This window comes from Galleria mellonella, unplaced genomic scaffold, assembly GCF_026898425.1.
Source record: "Galleria mellonella isolate WM207_F2 unplaced genomic scaffold, CSIRO_AGI_GalMel_v1 utg172, whole genome shotgun sequence".
Classification (NCBI taxonomy): Eukaryota; Metazoa; Arthropoda; class Insecta; order Lepidoptera; family Pyralidae; genus Galleria; species Galleria mellonella.
In genome coordinates, this window is record NW_026442015.1 from 2,744,028 (window position 1) to 2,759,185 (window position 15,158).

Sequence of the window (15,158 nt, forward strand, 5' to 3'; positions counted from 1 at the left end):
ACATTTACTGCAAAAATTCATGTAAATAAACTATTTAAGAGAACAAGTTTAAACTTGTCATACGAACTAATAACATATGCACCTAGGCAAGAAAAATAAATTTTTGCTAATTAGAACGCCATTTCTGTATCAGACCGAGAAATTTTCACTTTGCCCTCATAGATACTGGCCACGATGTTCCTAAAGGGAGAAATTATTTTTATTTTATTGATGATAAAGTTTTGTGAACATTATAATTTATCACTGGAGTGTAATAAATACTGGCCAACATCATGATATGTTTTACTTCTTTTATTTTTCATCTATTATTTGCAGAACTTACTAATAGATTTTTATGTCAATTATTTGAGGAGATCATCTTACATATTTCTGAAGTCCCGTAAATTAGAAATAATTTAGAAAATTGCTTAATCGAGAATTCAACCTGAGACCTCATCTGGATTTATATCCAGATGTGCTTTATAGCACAGAGCTCACTACTGTGTCACGGGGGTACTCTTTTTAAATTTATTTATTTATTTATTTAAGTATACGAGTACATTGCTCACTTCACTGTCAGTTTCCCTAAATATGTAGTGAGCCATCGTCATCATAGGAGCAGTGGACAGCCACTGCTGAATATAGGATTCCCCTATAGTAGGGATGGCCGATTTGACTTGACCCAAGATCTATTATTTATAGATGAAACCCTGTGCGATCTACTAATTACATACTTCTTGAAATCTCGAATGAAACAACGTACACAATTAGGTATGTAGTATTAAAGTATTTTTTATTTTGTTAAGAGAGAAATCATAAAACTGGAAATTATTCTTAGTAATTATTTATTTATATTAGTTAGAGCATTAAGTCCGAGCATCTTCCGTTAGATTAGCAAAATATTATATTTTTACTTTGCCACGATCGACTCGCGAAGCCGTGATCGACCGGTTGGCCGCCCCTGCCCTGTAGACTGCCATAAGGAACGATTTTGAACTAGCTGTATCTATTGATCCTATGCAGTGCATTTGAGGTCGTCACTCCAGTGGGGGGAGAAGGGGAGGGGGTCGTCCTAATTTATCTTTGCCCGTACAGGGTCGCTACTCAAGAACCTTTTTTCCCAATCGGTTGTTTTTCGAGAGTGTGACCAACCCTTTATCACTTCAGCTTGATTATCCATCGATATCGGTACGGGGCGCCTAAACGGATATATGTCGACTAAATAGGCGCCGGGCTATTTCGGTTCCCTAGATTCATTTTATAAACTAAGTAGGTATATTCTATAAATTATTATTTAGAAAAACATGTCACAAAAGGGACTATGTTACACCTAACTTTAGCAATAGGTACGCTTAAGAAATTGTTACTGTGGTTTTTCTTTAAAAAAGCTGTCAGACAAACCCTTGTGTCGCTGCACTAGTTATAACAACACGACAATCTGTGCAAAGTGACCCCAAACGCGTAATCTTTTGATCCCTAATTGGCGCGACGTGATTGGTCGGTGTGAGGGTGCGGCGCGCGCTCTGTGCGCCGATTGGCAGGAACTGCCCCGCCCCGGGATAAGGTTAGGGTGACTGTTGAGTATTCCGATTTGATCTTGATACTTGGGATTGAAGGGTTATAACACGCATCTGTTCTGATAGCAATTTATTTAATTTTATTGTTAAAAATTTTGTAAATGCACATTATATTAAAATATAAGTAATAATTAAATAATTTACACCTATTTAAACATATGATTCGTTCAAGTATTACTTCTAAATTATACATTTATTATCTCTGTATGTATTAGTACCATAGGTACTAATAAATAAATAAATATGAATTTATAAATAAATACAATAAAGAAAATACATGGTTATTTTCTTACGAACCTTAAAAAAATACATATGTATTTTCTATTATATTTTCATATTTAACATATGATTTTACTTATAAAAAGAAAATAAAATTGTAAAAGAATACATATAATAACATAATAAGATAAATATTTTAGGATTTTTCTAAGAGACTACAGTATGGAGATTTTAAAAAGGAGTAAAGAAATTTCTTTAGTATCAGCAACGCGTGCGTAATGTCTCTAGTATTGCAGGCGTTCACGATAACCGCTTACCATCAGATGGTCTGTAACGCTTGTTTGCCATTTCAGTAGTATATAAAAAAATTATTAGTTGTCCAGCAGTAGTAGTCTGTCTATGTACATATCAAATTTCGTTCAAACCCGTTTAGCTGTTTAAGCTTCCACACTTAGATTATTATTATTTAAATATAAATGAATCACCATTTGGCATGCTTGGAAGAATAATTTAATAGGTTTTCATTTAAGTATATTAAGCCTAAAAGGCGCTGGGATAAACAAATATATTAAGCATATTCCTTTTTAAAAGGCCGGCAGCATACCTGCAATGCCGTTGGTGTTGTGGGTGATCATAGACGGCGGCAGTCACTTACCATCAGCTGAGTCGCATGCTCGTTTGCCCCCTGTGTTGTAAAAAAAATATATGTATATTAAATTGATAAAATTATCAAGATTATCATGTCGCACTACAACCGCTTTGCATTCGAGGGATCATCCGTTGAGTTACACCGTCTTGGCAATTTAACCGCTCCACAGTCATCAAGGTATATATGGGTACAGGGTAGATATAGAATAGCGCTGGGTACACACGACATTGTTTTTAAATTTATTTCAAAAATGAGGTTCTGAATTTTGTTATAAGTATCTACTTAATTATTTTTCTGTTAATGACATTTGAATTATATCAAATGTCATAAATGTCCTTATGGACTCAATCTGGAAGGGGAACTGAGGGGGGGGGGGTCAGGCAATATTGCCCAACAAATTTTAATATTATAGGCAGTTCAAACATTACACTCCGCTTATCCTGCATATTCTTCTGTCACACGTTATGCTTTGTAAGAATTTTTTTGTAATATAAAGTACATAGGTACTTAAAGTTTATATATAATCACGCTTATATATATTATTTTAATTAATATAGTAAACCTAAAACTATCTATAGACCTTAGCTATAGACATTATTCTTTTTTAGGTTAAAAGTGATTTATCGGAATCTAGAATGTATAAAAGTACTAAAACATGAAATTTTATACATGATCTCTCATCTTGAATTTATTTTAATTCTTACAGATACATTCGCAGGCGAACACAGTGTTCCTACCTTCGCGGGCAAACCTGAATTCCCGTTCAACAACTTTAAAAAATATAGACACTTATCTAAAATCTATTTGTGAACTAGAAATAGGTAATGAAATATTCTTATTGACAAATATACACTATTTTATTCAACGAATCTAGGTTACGACAGATCTGGAGTATGTCGAGTCCGAAACACGACGAATACGGAGCAAATCTATAAAATTTTATTAATACAAGTCAAAGTATAAATTTGTAGTTACATTTAAATTTTGAAAGAAATGTGATTTATTTATATTCTGAATGTGGGAGAAATTTTTACTAGTTCAATTTATAGTTTGTACATCAGTGTTCGAGGGGCCCCCTGAGCTTGGAGGGCCCGGGGCACTGCCCCGTCGCGTCGAGCCCTCCGGTAGCTACACCGCTAGTGTGAACTAAGTCTTATAACGAAATTCTGTCGCCCTAGCCGTGGAATTTCGCATCAGTATTCAGATAGCGGACATCAGATCTATATTTATTTACTCTAGGTTCACACTCTTGCACGTATTTATTCATATATTGTATTTTTTTTTATTCTAAAACAAGCAAACAAGCCGACAGCCCACATGATAGAATGTGGTAATCATCGAGACCTATAGACCTACCTAGAGAGATAGGTACCTTATGTACCCATAAGGTACCCATATTATCTAAGAAAGAAAACGTCTGACAGATAAAGTCATAGACTTATAGATCTAGAAACATATTTAGATTTTATTATTAGATTTTTGCCCACTACATTTTGTTTTTTGTACACATGAATTTAAAAAAGAATAATAATCAGACTTCTCTAGATGTCGTGTCCAGATTTTAAGTTATACCTTCAGGAATACAACTGTTAAAACAGCATTGAATTTCATGCAGTAGTTTTTGCATGATACCGGAATAAACATACAGAGAGACAGACAAAATTTCTAAAATTATTGTTTTGACTTCTATTGCTTTAATTAAGACCTCATATATATATTTTTTAAATATTCCCATGTACCTATAGACGTCGTTCAGTTACACATTTGTTATAATTAATAAAGTCAGTAAGCTAAGTTAATTTTATACATAATTTCTTTACAAACCGTAAAAGAGCATTTAGACAAGATGAAGTGAAGCTACGAGTAACATCTAGTCTGCCTACTAGGTGCTACTTAGAAACCTGTATAATATTCACTGAATTATATAGATTCCTAAGTATGTGATCTGCTTAGGTGTGCAAATTATAAATTTAAGAAATTACGTGAAGGTCTACTTACGCAATGAACCTCAACGATGGCTAAATGATACTGAACAATTTTCTCTAAATATAACAATGTATTTTGTTAGATTTTTGTGTTGTTTTATATAAATTTTGTTTCTTCGATAAATTTTTATTAAAAATTTACTTGTAAATTGTTATTTTAAATTGGTATTAAATAAAAAAAAACAAGAATGTATGTATATATAAAGAAAGTGTATCTTTTTTTATAACAAAGGAAGCAAACGAGCAATAATATCTAAGTTGAAATTTCGAAATAATTTTTTTTAATAAAAGTAAAAATAAATCTACATATCTGGCTATGTTATGTAGACATTTTTAAACGTAAAACACGATTTGATCTCAAAAAAGTTTAGACCTCCCACCCTCGTAAGGCGTCACCGCTCATCCCCTAGCATCCCCACCCTATTCTGCCACAGTTTAACCCTGCCCGCTGACGAAATCGCCTCGTTTGCGACAAACAATCGGTAAACTGGCGATTATGGTCGTAATCGATAACATTATGCCCGAAAATAATTTTGGCTGTATAGAGTTTTTTTCGTGAACTAACCATTTTTGGCGGGAAAGTTGGGTTACCTGATGTCAAAATATTTGTATTTGGGAGAAAATAATGAAAGATATCTTATTGTGCTACTGACAGCATTAGTGATATTTTATAAAAGTGTTTATTAAATTTCAATAATAATTTATATAAAGATTTTTTTAATTTATGTACTTAATAAGTGTCGTGATGCAAGAAATATATAATACATAATTATTAAAGACTATATTTTTAAAAGTAGACGGCGCAAAAGGTTTCACCATTTAAATTTAAACATATTTTATAAATTTGATAAAAACTTCTAAAAATAAGATAAAATTAAAAGTCATAATTATGTCATATAAAATAAAATATTTACATATGGAAATGTTTTAATAACTTTTAAAATTGAGAAAATGGAGCAACAAACTAGAAGCGAGTCACCCACGAACACCAATCAAGAGCAAACAAAAACTTCTTTTTTAATCGAAGACATTTTGTACCGGGGGCAACAAAGGAATTTCAAACAGCCTATATGTGAGGCACGGAGGCAATTTGAATATGAAAGGCCAGAACCGAAACCTTATTTCCCAATACCCAATGAAGTCAGGCCGCACGCACCCAGGGAAGGCTCGTATTTACAAGTTGCAATGGGTGCTTTGGGTGCATATTTACACACACCGAATACGTATAAAAGCGTGGAGGCACCGTATTTTTTATCCCAAGGTAAGCAAAAGTATTTTATTTATTTAAATTTGTTTATACATAATTTAAAAAAAACGTGAGTTAATATTATAGGTAGCAAAAAGAATGATTAAAATCAATCGAGTTATCAATTTTAGAACTGGCAAAAATGTTTTCTTGTTAGCCATTCTGTGTTGCTTAAAAAATGTCCTGTTACGCACAAAAAATTGAGTAAATTGAAAAATTTCTCGTTTTTAAGAAACATATTAGGAGATAAGATTAATAGTTACATAGCCGTTTAAAATATATTTTCTTAATGTACGCATGTACATGGCAAAATTCGAAACTATGCAACACAGGGACTTATTGCAATAAAAAAAAAACTGCAATAATAGAGTTTGTATAAAATAAATATCCTAATTGGAAATCGAATTCTTAATAAAATATTAACGTTTTTAAACTTTAATTAAATTAAAATCGTTTATTACCCAAAACATACAGAGACAATAAATAAATAGAATATCACTTACATCAGACGTTATATCAAGTTACGTTATGAAAAGTCTGCATTACCATTTTTTTTTAATTATTTGGATTTATACCGCACTAAACCCGGATAAAGTAGTTCATACATCTAAACGGAGTAGGATACGTGTTTAAAAGACTTTAGAAACCAGAAGGTTGTAGTTTACTTTTTATATTTTGTATTCTTGGTTCTAAATAGATTTTAATAGGTATATTTTTTTGCAAGCAATATGGTTTACTGCTGTCTTAGTCCCGCTAATAAGGTTTCTAAATACCATATTTTAGTATGACCATATTTTTTTGTATAATAGCAAACAAAATGATCATTATTTAAAAAGCCATCCCTCAGAGTTGAATAATAGGGGTTTTATGAATGTTTACAAGATAATTTTTACTCATCAGGTGTACCGTACCACGCGCTGTTCACGCCGTCGGAACTCTCACTGTCAGCTCTAAAGCATTGCCGACGGAGGAAGGCCAGGACTGTCTTCTCCGACCCTCAGCTTACGGGTATCTAGTTAAAATTCGTGGATAATATTCATTTTCATAAATAACCTGTTAACACGAGTTCGAGTTGAGGTATTGAAATAATGACCTTTAGTTTAATATCGTTGGTGATTAGACATTAGTTTTCAAAAATATTTCTTAGTACCTAATTGTATGAGAAATGTTCATATAGCGAACAAGTTACAAAATTTTTTTTAAAAACTTATTTCACATTTTGATTATAAAGTTTTTAAAAGAATAAGATTAGAGTGAACATACAATTGGGTTGTTATTATCAGGTCTAGAGAAGCGGTTTGAGTCGCAACGCTATCTGTCGACTCCTGAGCGTGTAGAACTGGCAGGGGCCCTCAACTTGTCGGAGACTCAAGTCAAAACTTGGTTCCAGAATCGGCGAATGAAACATAAAAAGCAAATGAGGAAACAGCAGCAGCAGAGAGGTAAATGTCTATATCTTGTAGATAGCAGAGAGCTATAAATAGAAGAAGCTTGCAGTCACGATCGCCGTTTAGTTCCGGCGCTCATTCCTTTCCCGTGGATATCGTAAAAGGAGACTTAGGGATCTTAAAAGTCAAAGGATGGGTAGCAACGTTTCTCTTAAAATATCATCAAAGCTTAACTATGATTGCCAACCCGCCTGCCAAGTGTGGCAACTACTGGCAGACTCCCTTTATAGGGGAAACCTATGTTCAGCAGCGGACTGTTAACAGCTAATATGCTATAGTATAGTAGTCAGGATCGGCCATAATTAATTTAAAGCCGTAATTTGAAACGATTTTTTTGGCGTACATAATTATTAAAAATTTAAAATCTCGCAACCAAATGAAATAAAAATGTACAGCAATAATATAACATAATTTAATTTTAAGATTAACTGGATCGATTTATGTACCTATATTTTAGGTTCCTAAACAAGTCAAGCATTTGATGAATTGTTGGGCGCTGGTTAATCTTATAGTTTAATTATTTATAAGGTAATTATTTTGCAATGTGCACTCACAAAACTTAACAATAAAAATCTAACTTAATGTAGTCATATATATATATTCTTCCTTTCTTTTAATTTTGCTGTGCTGCCCATCAAACTTGTGTTTGTGGTGTGCATGATATTTGTCTTTAACAAGTTGAAAAAAAAAAAGGATTCCAGAAAATTCAAATTTCGATTGCTATTTTTGTAAAATAATTCTCAAAATAAATTAGTCGTTATGTAATCACCTTATGGAAGTAAAATTAATAAACAGATTCAATATTAATCGATTGGTTATTATTAATAATAGGAGTTATTAATACAGAATAATAATATGTAATTAAATTAGAAGCAAGCGTAGGAGTTCTGACAAGTCCCACGATTGAATATGGCTCACCTACACTGTATCGGAAACTATAGCTAATAACGAAGTTATAACTATTTGAAACTTCGCAGCTTCTTGTTAGTTGCGGAACTATGCGAAAATTCTAAACACGTGCTAAGGTTACATGTTTAACTATTCTTGCTTATAATAGCGTTCATACTGAAGTTTAGCAATTTTTATTATTTTTTAATTATTATATAATTATTAAGATCGAGTTCCACAAAAAAACATACTTTAGTTACAGCGAGACCAGTTATTTTAATAAAATTTTTATGGAAAAAAAAAACTGTAAGTATATCCTTTCAGATAAAAAAAAAAGTATTTTTCAAATCAGTTTACTTTAGTTTAAATCACTTTCTGATGTAACAAACAGTTATGAGGTAACAAACAATAAAAAAAAAAACGATAACCGACTCGAGAACCTAATAGTTATACTACTATTTTTCATATTATACCCCTTCCTTTCCCGTGGACGAGACATTTTCTTACGACAAGAGGCTACTAAGAGAACTTGATGGTCGAGGAATGAGCAGCAGCCTTCCTCATAAAACATTTCCAAAGACAACTGCGGATGCCAACTCGCCGGCTAAGCGTGTCAGCTACTGGCGAAAACCCCTTTATGGGTCAGGCCTATCTTTAGCAGCGGACGGTTAACATCTAATATGATGATAATGACGATGATACATCTTTCATTGACTTGATCTGTTGCTCTAAAAACTAAATATTTCTATCCAATAAACCGTAATGACTAATTTCACTAATATAATTTAAAATAAGAATCACAATCTCGTACAAAAGACGGTTCCTCGTATTAATTAGCTGCTAATTTAAATAACGATCGCAGCTTAATAATGATAATTAGCAGTAACAGTTAATAAGCGTTATTACGAACATAATCGTGATATATAATTTGGAGAGATCGTTTAATTAGAGACGCTTTTGGGTATCGCTTTTAGCTCATATTTTAATATTAGAAAACATTAATATTGTAATCTTGTATTATTTAGACTTCAACAGAATATATCTGATTTAAAATAGTCACTGTATTTTTCGTTTTTTTTTTTTTATTTATTTATATGCTTTTGTGCATTCTCTTTTAATATTAGGTTATAACGAAAAGGTATACTATGTTTCTATTTTAATGACGTAACAATAACGTAAACGTAAATACGTTTGCGTTATTGGTATGTCGCTGACGGGACATGGTGTATGAGGATGATAGGTAAAGATGAAAAGAGATCTGTTAGCCATTGTAACGAATTCAACAAGAATTAATCACGATGGTTTCCAAGAGAAATCGAATGGAGGGTGATCTGATAGGATGTATTGCTGGCAATGAGGTTATTAAACCCCATTACTAACAATCCCTTTCCCCTTTAAATTTTAAATTGTTGTTTAAACGTTAAACTCTTTCTGTCTAGATAGAGCTATCCGCCAGTTTTAAATGTACCTACTCAGGGCTGTTCGATAAGGGTTTTGTAAAGTTTTTGTTAATAGTTGGAGGATAATAAATTATTCAATTGAATGACAATTAACAAATTGAAATAAAATTTTACTGCCGTATATAAGCAAATTTCGGCATAGCAAAAATAATGAGAAACTATTAGGTTCTTATTTTACACAAATACCGATAACAAAGTACCTACATTTTAATTTTGAGTAAAAGGATATAGGAGCATTAAATTGCGCAAATCTATGTAAAATTTCTTAATTATGTCGTTACGATAACGATAGTATTATGCCAATATACCTATATTAACTAGAGCTACCGTCAATAAAAGGTTGAAAAGAAGCAGTTATTCCTTACCTTCAGAAAATGTTGATGAACAATAATTACCTGATCACTCAGACAGCTGTAAAGAAAACTATGTTCAAAATTTCTTTACGTTAAAGAATTTGAAATTAAGATTTTCGTACAAGAACTAATCGATATAGCTTGAAATATCGGCAAGTTGGGTAATCAATTGGCCATATAGCTCGAAGGACCAAAATCCGATGAGATAATGTTTTCTACTGGCAAATCGGTATATAGGCAAACGATCCAGTAACGATATCAAATGGATATCGTTACTGGAAATAAGCAAGATACGATTGAGTATAGCCGGAGTATAGCAGTCCTTGAGGGAAGCCTATATTCGACAGTGGAGTTGTTAAGATGTTTTATGATGGACTGCATAACTTGGAACGTATAAGTACCTCTATAGGAAGAAGATTAAGGTATAAAATAAAAAAATTGTTATACCTACGTACCTATTGGGCTTGAATAAATTGGTACTGATAAAGGCTTTAGTTGCAAAAAAAATTGATGGGGAAACGTTCAAGCGCTTTCAAGCGTAATATAGCGTTGGCTAATTGACAGTGAAACCTCAAAGGCGGGCAAATTAAATTTGGAATAGCACCGCTTTTGTGCCACAACTCAAGATGTTCGCAGTAACTTCGTTATGGAGACAAGATGGCTGACGTCTTGGTCGCTAAGCAACGGGACGTCTTGGCGCACTCACATCAGAAGTTTCGACTTTAATATTATAATATTAAAGTTTAATTTTGAACTACGAAGGTATTATGAAGACATTAGGGTGTTGATAGCAACATTTTATAACGTAAAATCGACTTAATCTCGTTCCGTTATGGGTTATAATTATACGAACGGAATTTAATTTAATAAGAGACGAGTTTTGTGAGAATTTGTTGAGATTCACCCGATGCATAAAAATGTCTTCAGTTAAAAGAAACGGATGAAATAGTCTTTATTCAAGTTTAGACTTGAAAAAAGTGTATTTCTAAACCTAACCTAACCTAACTATTAGTAGTTGGGTACTACTTGGGTATTTAAGTCGTAATCCGTAATTAGAGCGAATCAGGTACCTGATCACTTTAATTAAGTTACCTACTAAGCGCTAGTAAATAATTATACTAAAATAGACTGTAAGGAAATAAGTCATGTTTTTACGATTGGGAACAGGAAATAATTAAAATTAAATCGTATGTGATCGTGAGACCAATTCATATTTGATTAAGTGGCTTTTTAAATGTATAATACTTAATTTAATTTATTTAACTTATTTTATTTTATATTAAATTATATATGAAATTGTGTTAATTTTATTGCATCACAAGTTGTAGTAAAATTAAATGTAACAAAAGGTGTTAATGTTGACAGGAGCAGCGGTAGACTTCTCTTCAAAGCAACCTCCACAGCATTCGGAATGCAGAAAGGTAAATTCTACTATACAGGGTGAAAGGGACAGGTTGGCCAAAACGAAAATAGATGATTTAGATGAATAGTCTGAATGACAGATTGCAGATTATTTTTCCACCGGAAATGCACCACAGCCACATGTATACGATTATTAGATTTGCGCCGCGCAATGTATTTGAAATTTTATGATTCACACAACGTGTGATTCTTACAACACGTGCTTTTTTGTAGGTATTTTCCGTACACTTGTGGCGGTAAACTCACATAGCTGATTTCACGCGTCGCGGTAGAATTGCTGTTTTTTTGGTATTTTATTATATTTCATTATAAAATATTATTATTTCTTTATATTATGTCATAATATCATAGATTACGTGATTATTAATGAAAAAAAAAACAAGGGATAAATTTTAAACATTTCTGGAAAGAATGTCTACTGGTTTTCAGTTTTTGTTAACGTGTTCCTTACAGTATTTATTATATCACTGTCAAAATTGTTGCAGCAATATGGAAATAACCTACTTAAAATATAACGCATAACTAGCAGTATTAAGGAAAGAGTTCTCGAGTTTCTAAGGGAACGGGGATAGATGTTTGTATTACTGTAGGTCGGGAGACAGTATTTTTTTTAGTAATTTTTAACAGTACATGTTACCAGAAGGATGCAGGTTGTTACATATGTCTATGACAGAAACCATTATTCAGATATGAGCAATAGATCGGTTGAAGAGATACTACATCTAACAATTGTGTGCAATTTTACCATTTTATAGGTGTATTTTTAAAAAATAAACTCGCTTCTTCTGTTACAATCATCACAGCCATTATCAGTCCACTGCTGAACATAGGCGTGGCGGATCCCATGAACTGCCATAAAGAACGATCCTGAGCCACCTGCAGAACTGACTTCCTGCAATGCATTTGAGGTCGTCACACCATCTAGTGGGAGGGGGAGGGGGGTCCTCATACACTGCATTTAATGTATTCTTACTTAGTTATATTTAAAGTATTCTTAATTTAATATTGTATGTTACCAGATGGATGAGTCTCGGATGTCGACAACACATACGTCGGACTCCGAGACAGAGCACAGTGACAGCGATATCGATATCGTCGGGGAGTCCAATTATGCACAACACTATTCGGTGGACTCGTAAAAATAATTTTTAAAAAATAATTATGAAGTTTGCAGTGGAATAGAAAATGTTAGAATGGAAAAACATAGTTGATTTTGATACCTAGATACATAGTTGAGTTTCAGTGTAAATAGATACTTATATGTTCATGCGTAGGTCTAACTAAATAGCACTAATAGTTAAGAAATTAGTCCTATTATTAATTATTTTTTCATATTTAGTTATGTATTTATTTTATGCATCATAATTTATTGGTGTTAAAATATAGAAATTATTTAAATAAAATGGACAATAAAAAATTGGATAACAACAAATTTTCTTTGCGCAATAAAAGGCAATTTCACAGTTAAGATTTAAATTCCAGTGCACGACATTTTTGAAAAATGTTTATAGACACATTTATAGACGATACTGTTGTTATGGGAGGAAATTGCTTTTAATAGGTATTATATTAGTCTGTTACACTGTGGCAAATATTTTAGTATCTATACCTTTAATATAGTAATGTACGTAGCTTAGTTTTCGTCTGAGTGGAGGTACCTACTTGCTTTGTCTCTCTTTGTCTATACCTGTGGGTTTTTTTATTTATTAATATAATATTAGACATTTATCCGACAAAGAACTATCAAATTAAGTGACATTAATTGTATATGTATGTATAAGTCGCGTGCGTTTTTATAATATTGAGTATCATCATGTAAACACTATGTATTGGTGATTGTTAACTTTTTTTTATATTATTTTATCAAATTTATATCTATTTATTTACCTACTTCTTATATTTTAGTTATAAAATATGTGCAATAATAGCTGATTTTGTATAAAAATAAGAGTGTTTCTAGTCTTGTTTGAAACTAGTCATAATACTTTGTTGTATAATACCTACATTAAATAAAAAAAAAAAATAATGAGCCATTTGTTTCACGTCATACGATCGATTAAATACTAGCAAGGATTAGGATTGATAAGTCAGTAAGATATAAGAGCTCTATGAAGCTATATGTATGCAATTAAAAAAAAAAAACCGTGCACAAGTAATATTGTGCACATGCTATAAATTGCTTAGTAATTTTGCAGTTGGACGTTTTGCAGTGTCCGGTTTAGTCCGGTAAGTTTGCCCGGGCAGAAATAATATTTACCGCACTTTTTAACGGTCAGTCGCAGTCATTTTTGCGGATTGATGTTCTTTCATTTAAAATTATTTCATTAAAACAGAACTTGATATTTATCTTTTAATTATAAAAATCAGGGCCGGATTTGCAAGTCAACTTGAGATTGATTTTGTAAGATGGTAGGTGTAGAGTTGTTCTAAAAAATAATCTTGTCCCTTTGTATGTGTGCTGTGGTAAGAAGTACTCCACTGCAAAAGAATTTCTAGTGTCTGTTAAATAATTCGATGTATTCCACCTACATTTATTTACTTGCAAGTATATACACTTACGATATCCTTTATATATATACTACTTTTAAACTACTACTAGATACTATACTTACGAGATCCTTTATACCATTTTTCAAACAAAATAAAGCTATTTGTATTTAATAAAGTTCTATATTTTCTCCTGTTATCCGAATGGTTTTTTGGACTCTATTATCGATAATCAGAGTTCAATCAACTAATGAAGTAACAATGAAATTCACCTATCAAAAAGTAAACTTGGTGGCTCTAAAATGTAATTTTTATAATGAAATATTTCGCCTAATCCTACAACATACTAATATAAGGATTCTAAAAAATACATATGTTGCCGACTTAATTGTTAAGTAATAAATTTATTTAGGTAAAATAACCTAAATATTTGAATTAGATATATAGGTTATTTAGCACAGTATGTGCAGTTGGTTTAATTGTAACTTTGTGACTAGTTCGGTTGTTTAGTCATTATAATTTGTATATATATATATATATAATAGCATATATTATATGATAAGTGAAATTAAAAAGATGAGCTCATTAAACATTAAATAGGCATAGTTAAATAAGAACTTATAGAAGTGACTGCTGTTCTCAAAACATAAATGTAAAAATTGTATTACAATTTTCTTTATTTCATAAAAATAAAGGTAGTTATTTGAATTCTAGTTTCTTTGTTAACCATAATTTCCTTACAAAACTTATGAAATGAAGTTGCATATTTACTACGTTAATTTTACCTAATATACACAGCTAATCTACTATTCTCTCTGCTTTAACTTTAATTTAACTAAATTAAACTCAATTATAAATAAATCAATTAAAGAAAATTGTTTGTCTCTGTATGTTTTTGTTACTGAGACGATACATTTATTTAGAGGAGAGGTGAAGAATTTCTTCAGAGGTGGTTTAGAATCGTGAAATTTTGCACAAAGATTCCCTATGTAACTTAATAAGTCTATGGAAAATAGAATAATATATATATATATATATATATATATATATATATATATATATATATATATATATATATATATATATTATACTTTTTTAATTTATTATTTGTTAATTTTTCTCTGATCTACAAAGGGCCATCATCAAAAATATTTAATATATAATATTATTATATATTAAATATAATGTGTTAATATTTTATATATAAATTTAACAGAATTAAATTATGGGTAGATATTTTAGTTGAGAAAGTTCGACTAACTAGCTTTATGTTAGAACTCGTGTTTGAAACATTGAAATCTGAAATCCTCGCTTTTGTGGTTGTCTATGAAAGACAAAGGCGATCTAAATTGTAAAGTTATAGAGATTCAAACTCAAAAAGTGATCATAGTGTTTGTCTGTGGATCTGACAATTCGTATTCCAACCAAGCGACCTCATGTATCCT

General features: G+C 31.5%; 1 protein-coding gene across 1 annotated transcript; it reads left to right on the top strand.

Annotated features, from left to right (window-relative positions):
* The first annotated feature begins 4,853 nt into the window (after positions 1-4,853).
* On the top strand, positions 4,854-14,451 carry LOC113514451 (brain-specific homeobox protein homolog). Its single transcript, XM_052893171.1, has 5 exons — positions 4,854-5,670; positions 6,556-6,663; positions 6,939-7,097; positions 11,170-11,225; positions 12,246-14,451. The coding sequence occupies exons 1-5, from the start codon at positions 5,361-5,363 to the stop codon at positions 12,363-12,365; spliced, it is 753 nt and encodes a 250-aa protein (XP_052749131.1). The 5' UTR covers positions 4,854-5,360; the 3' UTR covers positions 12,366-14,451.
* The last annotated feature ends 707 nt before the right edge of the window (positions 14,452-15,158 follow it).

Bases quoted from the DNA above. Each gene is read 5' to 3' on its own strand.
- LOC113514451 (XM_052893171.1), top strand. From the start codon at position 5,361: ATGGAGCAACAAACTAGAAGCGAGTCACCCACGAACACCAATCAAGAG. The intron at 7,098-11,169 runs GTAAATGTCTAT...TAATGTTGACAG, and splicing joins GAAACAGCAGCAGCAGAGAG to GAGCAGCGGTAGACTTCTCT. The intron at 11,226-12,245 runs GTAAATTCTACT...GTATGTTACCAG, and splicing joins AGCATTCGGAATGCAGAAAG to ATGGATGAGTCTCGGATGTC.